This window comes from Oncorhynchus keta, chromosome 9 (genome assembly GCF_023373465.1).
Source record: "Oncorhynchus keta strain PuntledgeMale-10-30-2019 chromosome 9, Oket_V2, whole genome shotgun sequence".
In the NCBI taxonomy this organism is placed as follows: domain Eukaryota; kingdom Metazoa; phylum Chordata; class Actinopteri; order Salmoniformes; family Salmonidae; genus Oncorhynchus; species Oncorhynchus keta.
In genome coordinates this window covers 19,446,449-19,467,997 of record NC_068429.1, presented here as the reverse complement: position 1 = coordinate 19,467,997, position 21,549 = coordinate 19,446,449, and the positions used below count along the sequence as shown (strand labels likewise).

General features: G+C 39.8%; 1 protein-coding gene across 1 annotated transcript in view; it reads left to right on the top strand.

The window, feature by feature from the left end:
* Positions 1-3,929: 3,929 nt before the first annotated feature.
* Positions 3,930-21,549, top strand: part of LOC118373187 (neuropeptide FF receptor 2-like) — a 29,226-nt gene continuing 11,606 nt past the window's right edge. The window contains exons 1-2 of the mRNA XM_035759269.2: positions 3,930-4,110; positions 8,495-8,851. Of these exons, the coding sequence (XP_035615162.1) occupies positions 8,503-8,851 (349 nt within the window). The 5' untranslated portion in view covers positions 3,930-4,110; positions 8,495-8,502. The remainder of the gene's footprint in view (positions 4,111-8,494; positions 8,852-21,549) is intronic.

The following is a 21,549-nucleotide window of genomic DNA, read 5'->3' as shown; positions in this document are numbered from 1 at the left end:
ATCAGTTCATTAAAGTTATTCTTAATCACGTACAAGCAATTTTGCGATTTGTGGTGAAATGTATCTACAGCAGAACAGCAATGATCAAATGCTCAAATACATTTAGAGAAGTTCTGATCATTTTCTTGCCTTAGTACCCGACTTGCATAGCTTAGACCACCTTTTGCACAACTTTAAATACAAATGCAATCAACGAAAACAAAATGCACTATTAAGTGGTCAGTTTACAGAATATAACACATTGTTTTCATTAGAAGAGAATTCACTGTTTCCGGCAATCAGTAAATCAAATCCAATCAAATCAAATCAAATTTTATTTGTCACATACACATGGTTAGCAGATGTTAGTGCGAGTGTAGCGAAATGCTTGTGCTTCTAGTTCCGACAATGCAGTAATAACCAACAAGTAATCTAGCTAACAATTCCAAAACCACAAGTGTAAGGGGATAAAGAATATGTACATAAAGATATATGAATGAGTGATGGTACAGAGCGGCATAGGCAAGATACAGTAGATGTAGAAGCTAGTAGAAGCTCATTAAAATGTGATCTAACCAAGACTGTGTTCAAACTCTATTTGAAATCATTTCAAATAGTTCTGCTGCTCTTGAATGAGCTTGCCAGTTACGCTGCAACCAATAGAAAAGTCCCAAAAGTGTAATCCTTGCATGGGCACTAGGCAGGCTAAACTAGGCAGGCTAAAGCAAAAACTCAAAGTATTTGAAAGATGTTGAATAGTATGTGAACACCAGTGTGTATGCTGTGTGCTCTAACCAGGAAGTGTAGCTACAGATTGTAACACGAGATGTGATTTAACCAAAACAGTTTGGACCATTATACTGGTAGTTACAGATGTGGCTATACAAAAAGTTTGCAGAGATTGTTCAACAAACCTAGTATAGTATAGTAACCATCTTGTCTATTTCAAGTCTTCTCTTATTGATCGAGACAGGTGTCTGACATCATGACATGCGGCAATTTGGAATGGACCGACCTGTCTCGAGAGATTTGAAAAAGACAAGAGGCGGTGTATGCATTGTTGTATTACTTCTTGGACTAACACATTTATTTTAATAAGGGAGCATTTTCTAAATTCAAACTGAGCCCCTTCAACTGGACACAGACTTGAAACTCCCATTTCCACGAATTGAAGACGAATACCAGGTTGGTTGAAAAATCTCTGGCAACATTTTGTATAGCCACATCTGTAACTACCAGTATAATGATCCAAAATGTATTAGTTAAATCACATTGTCTGGTGTTACAATCTGTAGCTAATGGAAGTGTAAGCCATTAGGCTAGAAGAAAGCAGGCAGTCTATGGAAAATTACAGAGGAAGATGGCACCATGTGGTTCTCAGAAACATTTAGGATTCTGTCACGATGTGGAAAAGTGACAAGTTCTTTAGAATCTGGGTTGAACAGACAGCGTGAAGTAGAGGCAGACAAAGGAACAGTTTGTATCATTTTAGGGCATGGTTCTTTCCATAACATTTTAGGGCATGGTTCTTTCCATAACATTTTAGGGCATGGTTCTTTCCATAACATTTTAGTGCATGGTTCTTTCCATAACATCGCACTTTTAAGTTGTACCCATAAATTATACTGAACAAAAATAAACGCAACATACAACACTTAAAGATTTTACTGAGTTACAGTTCATAAGGAAATCAGTCAATTGAAATACATTCATTAGGCTCTAATCTATGGATTTCACTTTGCTAAGCAGGCGCGCAGAATCAGAAGGAGCTTTTCCCCACAAAAGGGCTTAATTACAGAAGGAAATACTAATTCCATCAGCTGTCTGGGGGACTGGTTTCAGACGATCCCGCAGGTGAAGAAGCTGAATGTAAGATCCTGGGGTGACATGGTTATACATAGTCTGCGGTTGTTAGGCCAGTTGGATGTCCAGCCAAATTATCTCAAATTACGTTGGAGGCGGCTTATGGTAGTGAAATTGCCATGTCATTCTGGCAACAGCTCTAGCAAACATTCCTGCAGTCAGAATGCCAATTGTACACTCCCTCAAAATTGAGACATCTGTGGCATTGTGTTGTGACAAAACTGCAGGTATTAATTTTCTATAAGCTTCTATTGTCCTCTAAACCCAAATCTCACACATGGCCCAGGAAGCTGCCACGTCTCTGGACTGCATCAATTCCCATGCGCAGCCGCCTAGAACACTTCTTCAGTGAGGTTTAACGGCAGTTGTCATCCAATATGTTGCATTACCGCCCCCAACTGAACTATAGATCTATTACACTTTGACACAAAATTGGAAAGGGGAACCAGGAAAACTAAAAATACATACATTTTAATTACCCTACCAATTAACCCTATACTCATTAAAACCTATCACCTTATTCCATTATTTTAACCCCATCTGATCCTACCCCAGGCCAACAGCCTGAGAGGACGGGACACTACCACTCAACACACCTTGTAACTTCTGAAGTCAAATCTCATAACCCGAAGTACTTCTCTGCAGCTTCCACCACATCTCTTTTCTGTGATTTACTTTCAATTTCTGCAGTACAGTTGATAACCATTGCTGTGAGCACTAAGAAGCCAACCTTACCGAAGCATATCACTCATTGGCCTAGACCTCTGCAACATGTGCACCCCTACAGTTGACAACTTTATCCACCGAAACTACACAATCCTCTATCCCAAGCCCTCCTGCACACTTTCCACATCTTGGAATCTCCCTCATACACTGCTGCGACATGACCATAAAGTTGCACTTGAAACAGCGTGGTGGACTCGCCAAAAAAGCTCTAACAGGATCAATGATAAGACCTTGTCAGGTAAAGACTGACTCAAAAGGACTGATGTGATGCCTCTGTTTCACCACACTCACCACCGGCTCTGTGTCGCACCAAACAGCAGGCATCACAAACACCAGGGATCTTCAACGGCTCCATCTCCACACCTCCACACAAATCACTCCTTTCAAAAGTGCCCTGTTCTTAAGAGCAAAGCAAGAAACAGATATTGACCCAAGTTGCATGACACAGAGTGTCCACTCCCTCTGCTCAGAAGAAACAATCACAAGTCCACTACAGGTTACCTTCACTGATTCAACTCCTTTTACACCCACCCTGAAAAGATCCACCAAAAGGCAAGGATCCACTTTCTCAAAAAATATCACTCCTACTGGACCAAACGCAACTTTATCATAACCATGTCCATCAACGGCTGAGGCTCCAAGCTCCTCACAACACTTTCTACCACCACCAGTTCACCTCCAGAACTCAAACTGGCTTCTGGCTGACACTGAATTTGACATCTTCCTCAACATACCTTCTCCCTTGTTATTGCTAGCTTCAACAGATTCAAACCATCATCCGCCTCCCTCCGTCTTTTCAACCCCCTCTTTTTCCCACCAGTCCTCCTTCCTTAACCAATTACCCAACTCCTTCTGAACATATTCAACTTTTCCAAACATAAATCTCTTTTAAGCCTCCTCAAGAGACATGCTAAGAACTACTCCCTCCACTTCAACCTCCACCAGCTCCTGGCTTGGCTAGAGCTCCATTTTTGAAGCTCTGGATAAATCCTTATCACATTTTTTTATGAATTAAAATCCACACATAGCAATAAGCATGAACTCGAAGACAGATACTGTGAGATGCCAAAAAGTCGATATTTACCGGATTTGCTTTTGTATGGAGCTAGATATGACAATTTCATTTTAATTGGAGGCATTTAATTGAATTACAGCACCACCACCACCCACGCAGTTGGTGTGATCTCGTCACCTTTGCTCTCCTCTATAATTCCCTTTTTAAGCAACCTCTTGTTGCGCGAGGAACAGTGGGGCGTTGGGTGGCACGCACTTTACTTACCCGCCCTGCGCGCCTCCTCCCACCCCATTCAATGTATCTTGCGCTTGTTAGTGGATTTAGCTATTTGTGCCAAAGCGCGTGGAGCAACAGCACTCTGTCCGTGTCTGTCCTCTCGGTCGTTGCGATGTAGGCTACGGAGCATCTTCACATCAATGTTTTCTCATTAACAAGTGGCGCACATACATCTCTTTGGACTTTTGAGTCTTCCATATTCACATTTTGGAAGGAAATGTAAATTGGACATATTTTTCAAGTTACTCAAGGTAAGATCTTTCTTGTTTTTCTTTTTTGGTTTTGCTGATTGAATAATAATACAACATCTTATAATCTTATAACAACAAAAGCATATTTTAGGAGTGAATGTGAGCAGAAATTGTAATAGCTTAATAATTACATGAAGTATGTTAGAAAATAATGATCAATCATCAATGCATTCGCCTACCTATTGAAAAATACTTTGGCTTTATTTCATTTGAAATGCATACAGATTGCATCGCCTCTTCAAATCAAGAGAACGACTCCGTCCCGTAGTCAATCATCAACCTAATTATTGACCGGGCTTGATTGCAACTGCAAATTAAAATATTCGTGTCATTTGCTCAACTCTTGCAGAGTTGACTGACGGAGCTCAGTGAGCAGAGGGCTGGCCTACAGTGTATAGGACTGATCTTTCTGAACAATGGCAGATGGTATAGCAGTATACCCTCTCCCATCCACATAATGTAATGCAAGTTATTTTTTTATTTTACCTTTATTTTACTAGGCAAGTCAGTTAAAGAACAAATTCTTATTTTCAATTACGGAACAGTGGGTTAACTGACTGTTCAGGGGCAGAACGACAGATTTGTACCTTGTCAGCTAGGGGATTCGAACTTGCAACCTTTCGGTTATTAGTCGAACGCTCTAACCACTAGGATACCCTGCCGCCCCAGTTTATAGTTAGCTAGTTCAGGAACTGAAATTGGGTTTATGTGAATGTAATTAAATATGGATATTTCATTACATATCGAATTAACACCTACATGAGTAGAATTTGAATTATTTCCATAACTGTCGTTATCCATTGACCTGTGGTGTTGAAGGTTGGAACCTCAGAACGCTGCTATCCCGCTGTCCATGGTTCTGAAATGAAATCTCTCTGGATTTGTTCACATCTGACATTCTGTATACGTGCAGAGGGAGGGTGACTTACTTCTGCTCAGTCATCCTGCTTGTTTACCTTAATATCTCGGTCTTGGTTTTGTCTAGTTGTTGACTGGAGGTTGAAGAGGTTTACAGACAACCTCAGCTCCAATACAACGCCAACCCGTGCAGCAACATAATTACGCCATGTCTGGACATTGTGGTGCCATATTTTAGCTGTCACAAAATTACGCCATGGCTTGACGTTTTAATTATGCCACGTGGTGCCATATCTTAGCTGTCAGTCAAGCTGTCAGTATACTCTAATTATGCCAAAACATTTCCAAACGGCCCGTCCAGCGAAGGAAAGGCTCACTGTGTGAAACATTCTATGAGAATTATATATATTTTTTATTTTACCTTTATTGAACTAGGCAAGTCACTTATTAAGAACACAGTTAGGAACACACTCCCGCCAAACCCGGACGATGCTGGGCCAATTTTGCGCTGCCCTATGGGACTACCAATCACAGCCGAATGTGATACATTATACAATAGCCTGGAATCAAACGAGGGACTGTAATGATGCCTCTTGCACTGCGGTGCAGCGCCTTAGACCGCTGCACCGCTCAGTAGCCCAGCTCGCTGAGAAAGAGTGACACAACCTGAATGACCTAAAATAAAAAATCACAAATTGGTATTTAAGTCAGGCCAACCCAAGCTGTACTGTGCAAGTAGATTAATAGTAGGCCGACTATTGAAACAGAAAATGTAGGCTTTAAACTGAGTCAGATTTCCGATTTCCCCCCATTTTTTCAGGATTTCGTTCTCAATGTCACACTTAAAAAATATAAAAAATACAATACAAAAACATAAATACAACACAATTGTATGTTATAATACCATGACAATGCTTGATCAACATCAGCAGACCACTTTTGAGGTCTCTGAAAAAATCTAAGAATTCTCTATATTTTTATTTAATTGCCTTTTAATTCAATTGTGCGGGCACCTAGCACTGTTGTTTGATTAGCAGTGTTTCTATTGAACATGAGAAGGAGTTGGCCACTGGATTGATGCAAATTATATTCTGACAGGTAAGCATAGGTTACTTTGTAGCTAGGTAACATTTAACATTTATTTTTGGGAAAGCCTTGCCATCTACCAGAAAACAGTCAGGTCTATCATTAATGTGGCTATATTTGTCCTGTTCCTTAATTGTTTGACACCTGGACGATTTACTTGATATTATGAGTCATGTCTTGCCTTGCGTCAAAATAGCCCATAGCCAATATCTCCTGTTCTAATGGTTTTCTTTAAACTTTCTTTCATTGTCTAGCAGCCAAAGGCATTATCCTAAACATATTAGCAACCCATGATAGTTGATGCATCTTTAAATGCCCCCTCTTCCTAAATTTCGAACGGATATTTCCATCTCTGTCCATGAAACTGCTCGCATGCACATTTGCATTTTGTGCAGCGTTCACGCATAGGCCTCCTGCCGTGTGTACATTTCTGCGCCTAAAATGTGAAGAAATAATAGTTTATCAACATTTTAAGCTAAACATTCTGATCTATTCCATCATCCTTGTTAATTGATATGACATATACTTCCACTTCTGCACTTGTATATCCCCATTACACCACTGGGGTAAAGTTGGGGATAGGGTTAAACTTAAGTTTAGGCAATAATTCCGAGTGGTTGAGTAAAGGGTGAAGGTTTGGGAAAGGCTTAAAACAAAAAACAAGTGCCTAGCACTGGGATTGAAAATCTGGACCCAGATCTGCCCAGGAGACATCCCTGGAGAATAGGCTGATTGAAATTCTAAATGATTACTAGAGTACATTTGATCAGCAGATCTCTCACCTGTAGTTTTAGTTATGAGGTGTTGCAGCTGCTCATTTCCCAGGTTGGTTTTTATTCTCCATCCAATTAAAATTCCTTGCTTACAGTACTTAGGAATTCAAAACAACTTGTCAATTCTGTCAATGTTTCACATGTGAAAGTTAATTAACACAAGCCCAAGGGAGCTTAGGCCACTTATCAATCATTGGCAGGTTAGAAACTTCAGAGAGAAAGGAGCTTAAAGTCAATAGTTATTCTCTCCAGTTGAGAAGAAACTTTGACCGTTTTTGAGGCAGAGCTGATGTGATTGATGAATAACGTTTTGATGCCATGGTGCTCAGCAGGGTACCAGCACACCAGCAGAATATAATCACTAGCAAAAATACCATGACATTTTTCACTTCGCTCATTCTTTTGTCATCTGTGTTTGAGTGTGTGTTTGAGTGGGGGAGTGAGTGTGTGTGTGTGTGAGAGAGACGGCATATAGTTGACTGAATCATTACACAATCATCAAGGCAGAAAAATGGTTGTTTTGGATTTCTGGAGACTATGTTGTGTTTTATACGTAATAACCAATCGATGTCCACTTCCTGTGAGTGTGGTGTTGCCTGTTATTACCTAGGCATTGTAACGGCTCTAATCTGTCTAAGTATGGGCTCTCTTGATTGGATGACTTTGTCAAGGGGATGTTTCTAACAAGGTCTCAGCACACGGTCATGGTAATTGAAATCTTATTGATGTGAATGGAAAGGTTACACCTCCGCCCATCCATTGTTGCACACACACACACACACACACACACACACACACACACACACACACACACACACACACACACACACACACACACACACACACACACACACACACACACACACACACACACACACACACACACACACACACACACATTATGTACATACATTAGAAGATTATTCCCATAAGGTGCACTGTATGTCAATGGAAAGTGCCTTCAAGGTTTCACCCCACCATAGAAAGATGGCTTTTAAAGTAGAAAAATAAAATAAAAAATAACCAGAAGGTAGCACACCATCTCAGCCAGAACTTCTATTTTGTGAATGACTAAATCAAATCAAATTGTATTTGTCACATACACATGGTTAGCAGATGTTAATGCGAGAGTAGCGAAATGCTTGTGCTTCTAGTTCCGACAATGCAGTAATAACCAACGAATAATTTAACCTAACAGTTCCACAACTACTACCTTATACACACAAGTGTAAAGGGATAAAGAATATGTACATACAGATATATGAATGGGTGATGGTACAGAACGGCATAGGCAAGATGCAGTAGATGGTATCGAGTACAGTATATACATATGAGATGAGTAATTTAGGGTATGTAAACATAAAGGTGGCATAGTTTAAAGTGGCTAGTGAATCATGTATTACATAAAGATGGATCTCTCTCTCTCTCTCTCTCTCTCTCTCTCTCTCTCTCTCTCTCTCTCTCTCTCTCTCTCTCTCTCTCTCTCTCTCTCTCTCTCTCTCTCTCTCTCTCTCTCTCTCTCTCTCTCTCTCTCTCTCTCTCTCTCTCTCTCTCTCTCTCTCTCTCTCTCTCTCTCTCTCTCTCTCTCTCTCTCTCTCTCTCTCTCTCTCTCTCTCTCTCTCTCTCTCTCTCTCTCTCTCTCTCTCTCTCTCTCTCTCTCTCCTCAGATTCCACCATGACGCACGCTCTGGATCCCATCAGCTCCAACAGCACAGAAGACTGGAACACCACTTTCTTCAACTCTTCCAGGGACCTCCAGCACCCCCCATACCCATATTACCAACAGAACATCACCTACGTTGACCTCTACCTCCACAAGCCCTCGGTAGTGGTAGTCTTCATTGTGTCTTACCTGCTCATTTTCCTGGTGTGCATGGTGGGGAATGGTGTTGTGTGTTTCATTGTGTTGCGGAGCAAGAACATGAGGACGGTAACCAACCTCTTTATACTCAACCTGGCCATCAGTGACCTACTGGTGGGCATCTTCTGCATGCCAACTACCCTGGTGGACAACATCATAACAGGTTAGTAGCCAAAGGCCTCTTAACCCTAATCCTAGCCTCAACCACAACCCTAACCCTAACCCTAGCTTCATGTCCACACTCCTGCTCAACCCTAGTTTAACTGCAATTATAGTATATAATTATTATAATTATTAATAACATAACATGTAAAGTGTTGGTCCCATGTTTCATGAACTGAAAAAATGATCCCAGAAATGTTGTTTATGCTCAAAAAACTTGTTTCTCTCAAATTATGTGCACAAATTTGTTTACCTCCCTGTTAGTGAGCAGTTCTCCATTGCCAAGATAATCCATCCACCAGATAGTTGTGGCAAATCAAGCAGCTGATTATACAGCATGATTATTACACAGGTGCACTTTGAGCTGGGGACAATGAAAGTCCACTTTAAAATGGGCAGTTTTGTCACACAACACAATGCTACTGATGGCATCATGTGGGCGAGCGGATTGCTGGCGTTGTGAACAGAGTGCCCCATGGTGGAGGTGGGGTTATGGTATGGGAAGGCATAAGCTATGGAAAACAAATACAATTGCATTTTATGGATGGCAATTTGAAAGCACAGAAAAATCGTCACTAGATCCTCAGGCCCATTGTGAGGCCCATTTCTTTTAAGGAATCTTTGACCAACAGATGCATATCTGTATTTCCAGTCATGTGAAATCCATAGATTAGGGCCTAAAGAATTTATTTAAATTGACTGATTTCCTCATATGATGTCACGCCCTGACCTTAGAAAGCCGTTTTATTTCTCTATTTGGTTAGGTCAAGGTGTGATTTGGGGTGGGCATTCTATGTTGTGTATTTCTTTGTTTTTGCCCGAGTATGGTTCCCAATCAGAGGCAGCTGTCTATCGTTGTCTCTGATTGGGAATCATACTTAGGCAGCCCTTTTTCCCACTTTCCCACTTTTTTTCCCCACTTTAAATCATTTGAGCTCAGGTGCATCCTCCCTCCATTGATCATCCTTGAGATGTTTCTAAAACTTGATAGGAGTCCACCTGTGGTAAATTAAATTGATTGGACATCATTTGGAAAGGCACAAACCTGTCTACATCAGGTCCCACAGTTGACAGTGCATGTCAAGCCGAGCCATGATGTCGAAGGAATATTCAGTAGAGCTCCAAGGCCAAGGGATAGATCTGCGGAAGGGTACCAAAACATTTCTGCAGTATTGAAGGTCCCCAAGAACACAGTGGCCTCCATTCTTAAATGGAAGAAGTTTGGAACCACCGAGACTCTACCTCTCGACTAAACTGAGCAATCGGGGGGAAAGGGCCTTGGTCAGGGAGGTCAGGGAGGTGACCAAGAACCCGATGAGATTCTCTGTGGAGATGGGAGAACCTTTCCTGAAGGACAACCATCTCTGCAGCACTCCACCAATCAGGCCTCAGGTAGAGTGGTACGACAGAATCCACTCCTCAGGAAAAGGCACATGACAGCACGCTTGGAGTTTGCCAAAAGGCACCTAAAGATTTTCAGACCATGAAAAAACAAGATTCTATGGTCTAATGAAACCAAGATTGAACTCTTTAGTCTGAATGCCAGGTGTCACTTCTGGAGGAAACCTGGCAGCATCCCTACGGTAAAGCATGGTAGTGGCAGCATCATGCTGTGGGGATGTTTTTCATTGGCAGGGACTGGGAGACTAGTCAGAATCGAGGGAAAGATGAACGGAGCAATGTACAGAGAGATCCTTGATGAAATCCTGCTCCAGAATGCTCAGGACCTCAGACCGGGGCAAAGGTTCACCTTCCAACAAGGCAACGACTCAAAGAAAACAGCTAACACAACGCAGGAATGGCTTCAGGACAAGTCTTGAATGTTGAACCCTATTGAACAACTCTGTAGCACAACTTGAAAATAGCTGTGCAGCGACGCTCCCCATCCAACCTGACAGAGGTTGAGAGGATCGACTGAGAAGAATGGGAGAAATACTTGTTTCTCTCAAAGTAAAAAGGACTACAATCATCAGGAATTCAGCTAGAGTGAGTTTAATTTAGGAAATCTGTTCCCAAGTATTCCCACAAAGAAAAAAAAGAGATAATGCCTCACTGTAATCAAGGTCTGAAATGATTGTTATTTTCAAATACAATCTGTCTTTGGGATTAGTTGTGTTCAATTAGTTGTGTTCAAAGATGGCCCATGGCTGAAACTAGTTGACTACCCTGCTATAAAAGCCTAGTTTAATTCTTAATTTCTTAACTAATGAAGGAGAAGTGAAGGAGAGTCGGACCAAACTGCAGCGTGTATATTGCGATCCATGTTTAATCACACAAGTAACACGAATCCAAAACACAAACGTAGTGAAAACCGAAACAGCCTTAACTGGTGCAAACTAACACAGACTAATGACATCAAGACACTCAGGACAATCACCCACAATACAACCAAAGAATATGGCTGCCTAAATATGGTTCCCAATCAGAGACAACGATAAACACCTGCCTCTGATTGAGAACCACTTCAGACAGCCATAGACTCTCCTAGAACACCCCACTAAGCTACAATCCCACTAAGCTACACACCACATACAAAAACCCATGTCACACCCTGGCCTGACCAAATACATAAAGAAAAATACAAAATACTTTGACCAGGGCGTGACACTTACACAGTAATTAGGACAACTTCTGGAGGACGTCCTCCAACCTATCAGAGCACTTGCAGTATGAACTGACATTTTCTCGACCCAATCAAAAATGAAAAGAATTACAACAGCATAAGCTACAGCTAGCTATCACTGCGGTGCAGAGAATGTGACTTTGACTTAAAGAGTGAGAAACACAATATTTGAACAGTTTTTAACAAATTAATTACTTCAAAAATGAAGGAGAAGCAATAGAAAGAGAGAGATTTTTTCTTACTTTCACCTACCTAGCTAGAGAATGCAGCTGGCTAGTTTAGCCTAATCAAACCCCGGTCTCAAACAGAGAGGGATGCCATGTTAGCTAGCTGGCTATGGTTATCTAACATGGGAACTTTTCCAAGTCAAAGTAAGCTTTTGGTTTTATAAATTTATTGACACCGGGGCCTGCCAGTGTATCTGCTCAACGGCTTTCTCTACACTGTACTGCATAATTGTAGCATGTTTACTAAGGCATTAGTTATTGTAGCTAGCTATGTTGACTATGAAATAATAATATATAATAATAATAATAATAATATGGTGACAATGATGTAGGCCGTGTGTAGTGGTTAGTGGTTATGGTATGAAGGTTAGGCTTGGAAAGGATTTTTCGCCTGGTCATAGACAGCTGTTGTAGTGCACGGAAGTCCACAAGGGATGGGAAAAGGTGAGAGGAGGAGATTGCGTAGGTCTGAGAAGGAATTATACAACGAGCAAATTATCATGCTGTTTGCGTATGGCTGCTATGAAAGTGAACTGGCGATGATCAGCGGTGTATTCATTCCGCCAATTCTGTTGAAAACATTTCTTAAACGGGAGCAAAACTGGGATGAACATATGAAATTTGTCCAATAGAAACTCTTGTTTGCAACTGTTGGACTAATGATTACACCCTAGATCAGCTAGATGCAGGCAAGATTGAATGTGTATTGAATGTGTCACTGTCTGTCACCTTGATTACAAAAAAATCCTCTTGACCTGTGCACCTATGTTGTAAACTTTCATTCGTAGCTAGGTTGTAGCAACCTCCATGATGGGTATAGGGAACATTTTAGTATCATGTAGTAGCCTAAACCTATCGATGTTACATTGAGCTGGGTGAATGGAATATGAATGACAGTCAACCAATATGCTGTAATAGAAATAAGGTCATGCTCACTTAAAAAAAGTCATCCCTCATCTTAAACGGCATTGACTGCCATTGATGGGTATGCTTGTCAGGTAAGGACTAGGGAGTTTTTGGGGGGAATAAAAATAAATGGAAAATCCTAGAGGAAAACCTTGTTCAGTCTGCTTTCCAACAGAGGCTGGGAGACAAATTCACCTTTAAGCAGGACAATAACTTAAAACACAGGGCCAAATATACTCTGAAGTTGCTTACCAAGCCGACATTGAATGTTCCTGAGTGGCCTAGTTACAGTTTTGACTTGTATGTTTTACAGAGTATGGCTTCTATTCAACCCATATGGAAACATCCTTGCTCTCTGCCCAAGTACAATGCACATACAGTAGATCATCCCATCTAACCCATAACACAAAATTTACTACTGGCAGGCTAATTATACAATTATAAACAGATTAAAACGGGCTCAAGTCAGATAGTCTCCAACAAGATCAAGTATGTGTCCCTTGATATGAGTGGGAAAATTGACATGTTGGGTAATATTGAAACAGTCCAGAACAGCAATGAAATTAGAGGTAAGTTTTGAGTTTGATCCACGTACCAAGCAACAGTAAGCGGAGGGAGGGTGGGACCGCAACGGTGAGCAGTTCAGACAGGAATTATTCATTAGCTTTAGGAGGACAGTACACACGAATAGTGATCATGGAGCAAGATGATTGTAAGCAATGTATTCAAATGGGGAGATAGTAGGACAGTTGAGTTATTTTGATTTTGGAGTTGCACAGTACAGCTAGGATGCCACCACGGCCGGTGGAGTGAGGGTGACACAGGTAGCCAAAACCAGCGGGAGTAGCTATTTTTTTGTAAATATATATTTCAAAAAATAAAATAAAAATTTCACCCATGTTTGCTAACTTTCTCTTGGAATTAATTGTGTTAAGTTCATTTATATTTTTTGAGAGTATGTCTACCTCATCATCCACCCATTTTATTAGGTAGTGTGAAACAATGTCTTTTTTAATGATCCAATAAGTAATATGGTACACTTGTCATAATTAGATTTTAATCCAGAGAGGCTAGAAAAGTGATCAGATCTTCAATGAGACTGTGCCGGGATCCAGATTGCGGATTTAAGAAAAGAACTAGAGTCATCAGCATACATTGACACTTTTGTTTTTATCCCCTGGATTTGTAACCCCTTGATGTTCCTCTAGAACTAATTTTAATAGCTAGCATTTAAATGGCCATAATAAATAGATATGGTGACAATGGACAGCCTTGTTTTACTCCTCTTAAAAGCTCAATACTTTCTGAGAGGAACCATTGTTTATTATTTTACATCTGGGGTTGCTGTGCATAACTTTAACCCAATGTATAAGAGATTCACCAATATTAAAGTATTCCAGGCATTTATATATAAATTCAAATCGTCCTTTATCTGCTATGAAGACCAGACCTGGTATCTTCAATGTTCCATAATGTTCAATTGTTTCAAGTAATTGTCGTATGTTATCTCCAATATTTTGTCCATGCAAAACACCTGTCTGATCAGGATTAACAATATCTGGTATAACTTTTTTAAAACTTTTTTTATTCTATATTCTCTGCATTTTGCCAGGACTTTCACATCATTGAAGTGTTAGAGGCCTCCAGTTTTTTAAATGGACTGGATCTTTATACTTACCACCTGGGTACTGTTATAGTAATGATATCAGACCTTCTTGGTGAGTACCTGAAAGTCTACCATTTGTATAACAGTAATGTAATTAAAACATTCTAATAATGGATATTTTAGTACATCAACAAAGGTGTTTTTCCAGACTGAAAAGATTTTATTGCCTCAAAAAGTTCCTCTTCTGTAAATTGGCATTCACACGGGGCTTTCTGTAAAATTGTTAATTTTACATTATTATTATTATTAGTAGTAGTAGGAAATAATCCTTACAGTCCTTACAGTTAACATAATATCCTTACAGTTAACATAATTCAGTGGAAATGGAGGAGACTGAAAAGAAAACATATGCTTAAAATATTTTGCTTCCTCTTTCAAAATATAATTTGGTGAATCATAGATAACTCCATCATTTGTATCGAGTTTCTGTAAATTATTTTCGGTAGAATTTCTGTGTTGAAGATTCAAGAACATTTTTGTGTATTTTCCCCCATTTTTCATCCAATTCGCTTTCCTTTTGTACTGCATTACACTTGATCGTTCTTGAATAAGTACCTCCATTTCTTTTTGTTGTTCCTCTAACATTTTTTGTGCCTCTATAGTACAGTTGCCATTAACGTCTACCTGCGCTATTACTTCCTCTATTTATTTTATTAGTCTAATCTCTTTTGACTTTGTACAAAACAAAGTTAATTATGAATGATTTTGTCTTAGTTAAGAACAAATTGTCATCCAATAGGCTTTGATTAAATTTCCAATATCCCCGTCCACGTGGAAATTCTGTAAGAGTTATAATGGAGGCCAATTCCTATGAATACTTTAAAAAAAACTTTTGATTCTAGCAAGAATGAGACAAGGAAGTAATCAAGACTGGTTGATTAAGCCTCCTCCATATGCATCTCACTAGGTCAGGGTTTTTCAACCTGCATATATCCCCTAGTTCTCATGTATCCATGATCTTTGTGATCTCCTTGAGGGTGATAGTTTGTAGAGTGATTTCCTTTACGATCCATTGAGGTACTTAAAACCTAATTATAATCTCCCACCATAATAATATATTATTTTGTTGCTTGTGAGCTCAATAGATTATTATATATATTTTCAAATATTTTCATCGTTATTTGGCCAATATAGATTAATTAGTCAGATCTGGTTTTGGTCCAGTAGCATATTTAAAATAATCCATCTTCCTTGTGGATCTGTTTGCACAGTTTGCACGATCAGAGCAAAATTTGTATTAATTAGTTATATCCCCCCCTTTTGAGTTTCTTTGACAATGACAAAAATATATTTCTCCCTCCCAGTCCTTTTTCCACCCAACCTCATCTATATTCTTAGAATGAGTTTCCTGTAAACAATATATATTATATTATTTCTCTTTTAGCCATGTAAAAATGTAGCTTCTTTTTTATGAACTGCTTTACAATTATAACTTGCTATACTTATTTTCCCACTTACCATAATGATACTCAAGTTTCAATTATACTTACCACAACCAATGTCTGTAAAAAAAAGCACCATGATGATTAAGTGTCCATATAATTTGCACTGTTAAGCATACTGTAGCTGCAACTTTGTAAACCAATTTTCCTCATTTTCCACCCACTAAAACCTCCCCCAATATCTAGGTCTGTTGTCACTAAGACCATCAGACCATCTCCCTGACTCACGATGCACCTTTGTTTCCTAAGGCAAACCCTTGGCCGCCAATTGGCGTTGGCCAGAGGGAAATGTGGGCAGTCCCATGATAACATAATTATCTATTAGGATGCCTAAGAGAACTAACCAAATAACATGTAAAACAGTCAGATAAAAAAAAATATTAATACATAATATTTAAATAAATAATAATAGCACACAGCACAATCTTATACATGCATGGTCATATTTGAAAGTCCTAGCTGGGCTATAAGTATGTCAGTCTATCCTGCTCAATTCATTGGATTCAATTGTTCAAAAAAGAAAACAACCAAAATATATCGCAAGTCCAGTACTTATTTTTAATGTCCATTACATGCAAGACATATTTCATGTAGTCCTCATTATATCATGTTGTATTCCGACAAAAAAAGGAAGAAGGAAAAAGGAACAGATTCTAACGGCCTCTCATGACCGCAAGTAAAAAATGTGTCTTAGGCATCACATTATATCCTGTTGTATCGTGCCAGAGCCGACCGCAAGCCAACCTTGGGCACTCCCTTATGGGAAGGCATACTCAAGTTCAACTCACAATCGATTCCGACACAGCCACGACACGACAGCCAAGAACACATGTAGTAGTGACAATCCAGAGCGAGTATAGCTGTAAAACCAACCCTCTCTCCAACCTACACATGATGTTTTTTATTCCAGGGTCGTTGCTCTATCACCTCAGCTGTTTTACACCTAGGCCTATATCATTAGGATCAAGAATATAAAAGGTAGCATAAATAGCTTATATAGAAATATATAATATACCTTTCTCTCGCTAAGAGAAGTGCTTCCATAAGACAATTATTGTATTAGGTATATCGTTAACTTGAATCCCTTTATCCCACTGTTAACCAGCCCACACACACTAGAGACAACAACCCTGTTGACAATACCTAATCCATCCATTTGCCGGTGTGTATCGGAAGAATAATCATCCTTTACATTTTTATATTGAGATTTATTTAAAAAATGTCAAATATAATAATACGAATTGTTTTAGGATCGTATAGGCCTATTCCAATAGAGAACCTAAGCAGGTTTTTAATTATATAATCCTTTATCCTAGCCCTATAATACATCTATTCATATTTATTACGTTTTATCTTAAAAGCTAATAATTCTGACCTAGATAGTTTGTGTGTATACATTGATATGTAGGCGACATGTGCCATTTAAAAAATGTATGTAGTTCTGTCCTTGAGCTGTTCTTATCTAATGATGTTCTTGTATTATGTCATTCTGTATTATGTTTCATGTTTTATGTGGACCCCAGGAAGAGTAGCTGCTGTTTTTGCAACAACTAATGGAGATCCTTATAAAATACCAAATACCAAAATTCTGATTCACATTTGTGAACAAGGGTCACACTATATAACAGTGTTTAAGTCTTAATATACCCAACCTCTACAATTAGGACGTATCATACTGAACAAAAAAAAGTACCTTGGTATTTCTAATGTACAATCTCCAATTTAAATACGTAAAAAATCCTAAAGAAAAAAAGTTTTGGCTTACCCATCCTCGCCTTCCCCTCAATCAAAACCTGATATTACGTCCATACAGTCCAAAGTTCCATATTGCCTAAATAGAAAAAGGATAAGTTCATCACACCCGATCTGCATTACCATAAATCCAACCTTATTTTAAATCCACATAATTCACGGTTCCATAATGCGTGAATAAAATGTAAAAAAGTTGTTCATGCAAAAAAATATTTTTGGTAAAAAAACTATGAATCCATATTTGTACTGTGTAAGAACTGTGCAAATATGTATCAGGGACTACTTCAACAGAAGGTAGCGATCCCTCACAGCCATGTTGTAATCTTCGAATCCTTGAACGTTTGATGATTTACATATCATTTATTGACCACGTGACGAAGGGGTACAGGGCACGTTGTCTTTCCACTATTTCATGAGGAAATTGTTCATTAATAGAGAATGGGGTGTTCTTCCATTCTCTACCTTGTTGTAACAAGGCAATGTTCATTTTGTAGTGGGTTAGCATAGCTACGATCGGACGGGGCCTTCCCTCTGCTCTGCCACCAAAACGGTGAGCTCTTTGAAAAGCAATTGTTTCCACCTGTTCGTTCGTCATCTTGATATTATGTTTCATGAACACCTTGACCTTTTCCTCCGTTGACTGATAGTTTTAGTTTTCATCCTCCTTTATTCCCATTATAACAATATTATTTCTCATACTCCTGCCCTTTAGATCAAGTAATTCAGCTGTTTTATTATCATACCATAGCCTCTCTGTAGTGTATTTTAGGGAGTCCACAGTAGTTTTCAATATCTTATTTTCCGCTCGTATTTCTTCCATAGTTTTATTACTGTAATCCATGCCTGTTGGCCTCAACCTCCCCCAGTAGCCCAGGCAAAAGATCCAGTTTTTCTTAACTGCTCATGCTTGCAAGCAATACTCTATCTTCTGGAGACTTAGTTATAAAAACGTCCTCCTCCAATGTTAAGTTTTGAATTTTAGACGTTGACTTTCCTCCCGTTTCGCTCGCAGAACTCGAGGAAAGGTCTTCTCTTGTTCGCTTCGATGTATCTGTTTCTTTTTCGAGCATATCAAAATGCTGATCAATAAATAGTTCCAGATTCTCTATATTATCCAGAATGATTGTTTCGTAGTTATCAGCTAATCCTCAATTTTTGTGATTAATTCATGGGACAAACTGTCATCCACATCATCCATCCAATACAGTATTCTTACCCGTAGTAGCTTGGTTAAGAGAAAAATAATCACCAGGTTGTTGGCAAGTTTCAGTTCAGAGGAGGAAGTCTAGCTTGTTATAAAGATATTAGTTGTCAGATATTAGCAAGGGGGCTTTTTTCATTGATCGAGTGTTGAGGAGAACAAAGTTAGTATTACGAGACTGAGAAGTGAGTTTATGGATTATGGTTGAAGGGGGCGTAGGCAGTCATGGTTTACAGTACGAGATTATGGATTGGGGGCAGGATGCGAGTGAAACCAGAGAGAGTTAATGTTGCTACAAGTAGTATTGTTGACAGACCAGTTGTGATGTGTGCTACGATGCAGGTAGCGGTATCTACAGTTGAAGTTGGAAGTTTACATACACTTAGGTTGGAGACATTAAAACTCATTTTTCAACCACTCCACAAATTTCTTGTTAATAACAAACTATAGTTTTGGCAAGTTGGTTAGGACATCTACTTTATGCATGACACAAGTAATGTTTCCAACATTTGTTTACAGACAGATTATTTCACTTTTAATTCACTGTACCACAATTCTAGTGGGTCAGAAATGTACATAAACTAAGTTGACTGTGCCTTTAAACAGCTTGGAAAATTCCAGAAAATGATGTCATTGCTTTAGAAGCTTCTGATAGGTTCATTGACATCATTTGAGTCAATTAGAGGTGTACCTGTGGATGTATTTCAAGGTCTACCTTTAAATCAGTGCCTCTTTGCTTGACATCATTGGAAAATCTAAAGAAATCAACCGCCACAAGTCTGGTTTATCCTTGGGAGCAATTTCCAAACGCCTGAAGGTACCACGTTCATCTGTACAAACAATAGTACGCAAGTATAAACACCATGGGACCACGCAGCCGCCATACCGCTCAGGAAGGAGACGTGTTCTGTCTCCTAGAGACAAATCAATCCCAGAAGAACAACAAAGGACCTTGTGAAGATGCTGGAGGAAACAGGTACAAAACTATCTATATCCACAGTAAAATATTTCCTATATCGACATAACCCGAAAGGCCGCTCAGCAAGGAAGAAGCCACTGCTTAAAAACAGCCATAAAAGATCGAGACTACGGTTTGCAACTGTACATGGGAACTAAGATCATATTTGTTTGAGAAATGTCTTCTGGTCTGATGAAACTAAAATATAACTGTTTGGCCATAATGACCATCATAGAAACTTTGTGGGCAGAACTGAAAAAGCATGTGAACCCACAGTCTAAAACACACCTCGCCAGCAGAGCAAAAGCAAAGAGAGAGAGAGGAGACTTACTCAATGCGATAGTCGGCTGGGGCCCACGCGATGGCAAAAGAATCCAGGCTGGGTTACCAGAGCGAGAGCCAGGGAGAGAAGGGCTTCAGGGGAGAGGCCATAGGACGTGGCTAGGGATGCCATCTGGGCAGGCAGCCTTGTGAGGGTTAACACGCTTAAATGTCTTACTCATATTGGCCATGGAAAATGAGAGCTCAAAGTTCTCATGAGCAAAGATGGACCGCATCGGCAAAACTGTGTTTTCCCCAATGTGGGTGAAGAAGGTGTTTAGCTTATCCAGAAGCAAGGCGATGTGCCTGGTTTTCCCTGTTATTGTCTGGAGTCTCTGCCACATACGTCTCGCATCTGAGCCGTTGTATCTGTATTGATGTTTTGCCTGTTTGATTGCCTTAGGGAGGTTATAGCTGGGCTGTTTGTACTCATCCATGTTCCTAGTCACCTTGCTGTCTTTAAATGCTGCCATCTATCCACTGAGTTTGGTTTGGATAAGATCTAATTGTCCTAGTGGGAACAACATCCTATATGTACTTCCTGATGAACTAGGTCACAGAATCCGTGTATACGTCAATGTAATTACCAGTGGTAACCCAGAACATATCCCAGTCTGTGGGATGAAAACAATCTTGAAACATAGATTCCAATTGGTCAGACCAGCGTTGAACAGTCCTTACCAAGTGTACTTCCTGTTTAAGTTTCTGTCTATAGGAAGGGAGGAGCAGAATGGAGGTGTGATCTGATTTGCTGAAGGGAGGGTGGGGGAGGGCCTTGTAGCCATCCCGGAAGGGGGAGTAACAATGGTTTAGAATTCTTGATGAGCGAGTTGTGAAGGCGATGTTTTCATACATCTTCTGTCACATTGTCCTCAGATTTGCTTAATTAAATAAATGCAGCCTCAGGATATGCAGTTTCTAGTTTGCACAAAGTCCAGTGTAGTTTCTTGAGAGGCTTGAGGATAGAAGCTGTTCAAGAGCCGTTGTTCTCAGACTTGAGGCAACGGTACCGCTTGCCATGCGGAAGGAGTGAGAACACTCTATGACTTGGGTGGCTGGAGTCTTTAACAATTTTCCGGGCCTTCCAATCACACCACCTGATATAGAGGTCCTGTATGGTAGGGAGCTCAGCCCCAATGATGTACTGGGCTGTCTGCACCACCCTCTGTAGCACCATGTGATCAAGGTCAGTGTAATTGCCATACCAAACAGTGATGCAGCCAGTCAATATGCTCTCAATGGTACAGCTGAAGAACTTGTTGAGGATTTGTGCCAAATCTTTTCAACCTCCTGATGTGTTAAAACGAAAAAGTGGTGCAAGGTAGTATCCTCAGTAGCTACAGGAAAGAAACTGAATCTCATGGAGAACCCTGGATCATCCCCTAGGTTCCATCAAAAACGGCATCCATTCTCTTCTTAATTGTTTAAGTCAGTAAATTATTTTACTTTCACTACAGTGAATAAACTGTATAACAGGTCTCACATCTTATGGCTTGACACTTGACAGCTACAGGAGACGGTAAAATACAGCCGAACACGGTCTGTTAAGAACAGCATTAACACCGTATCCCGCAATAAAACACTTAAAACAATGGTTTTATAG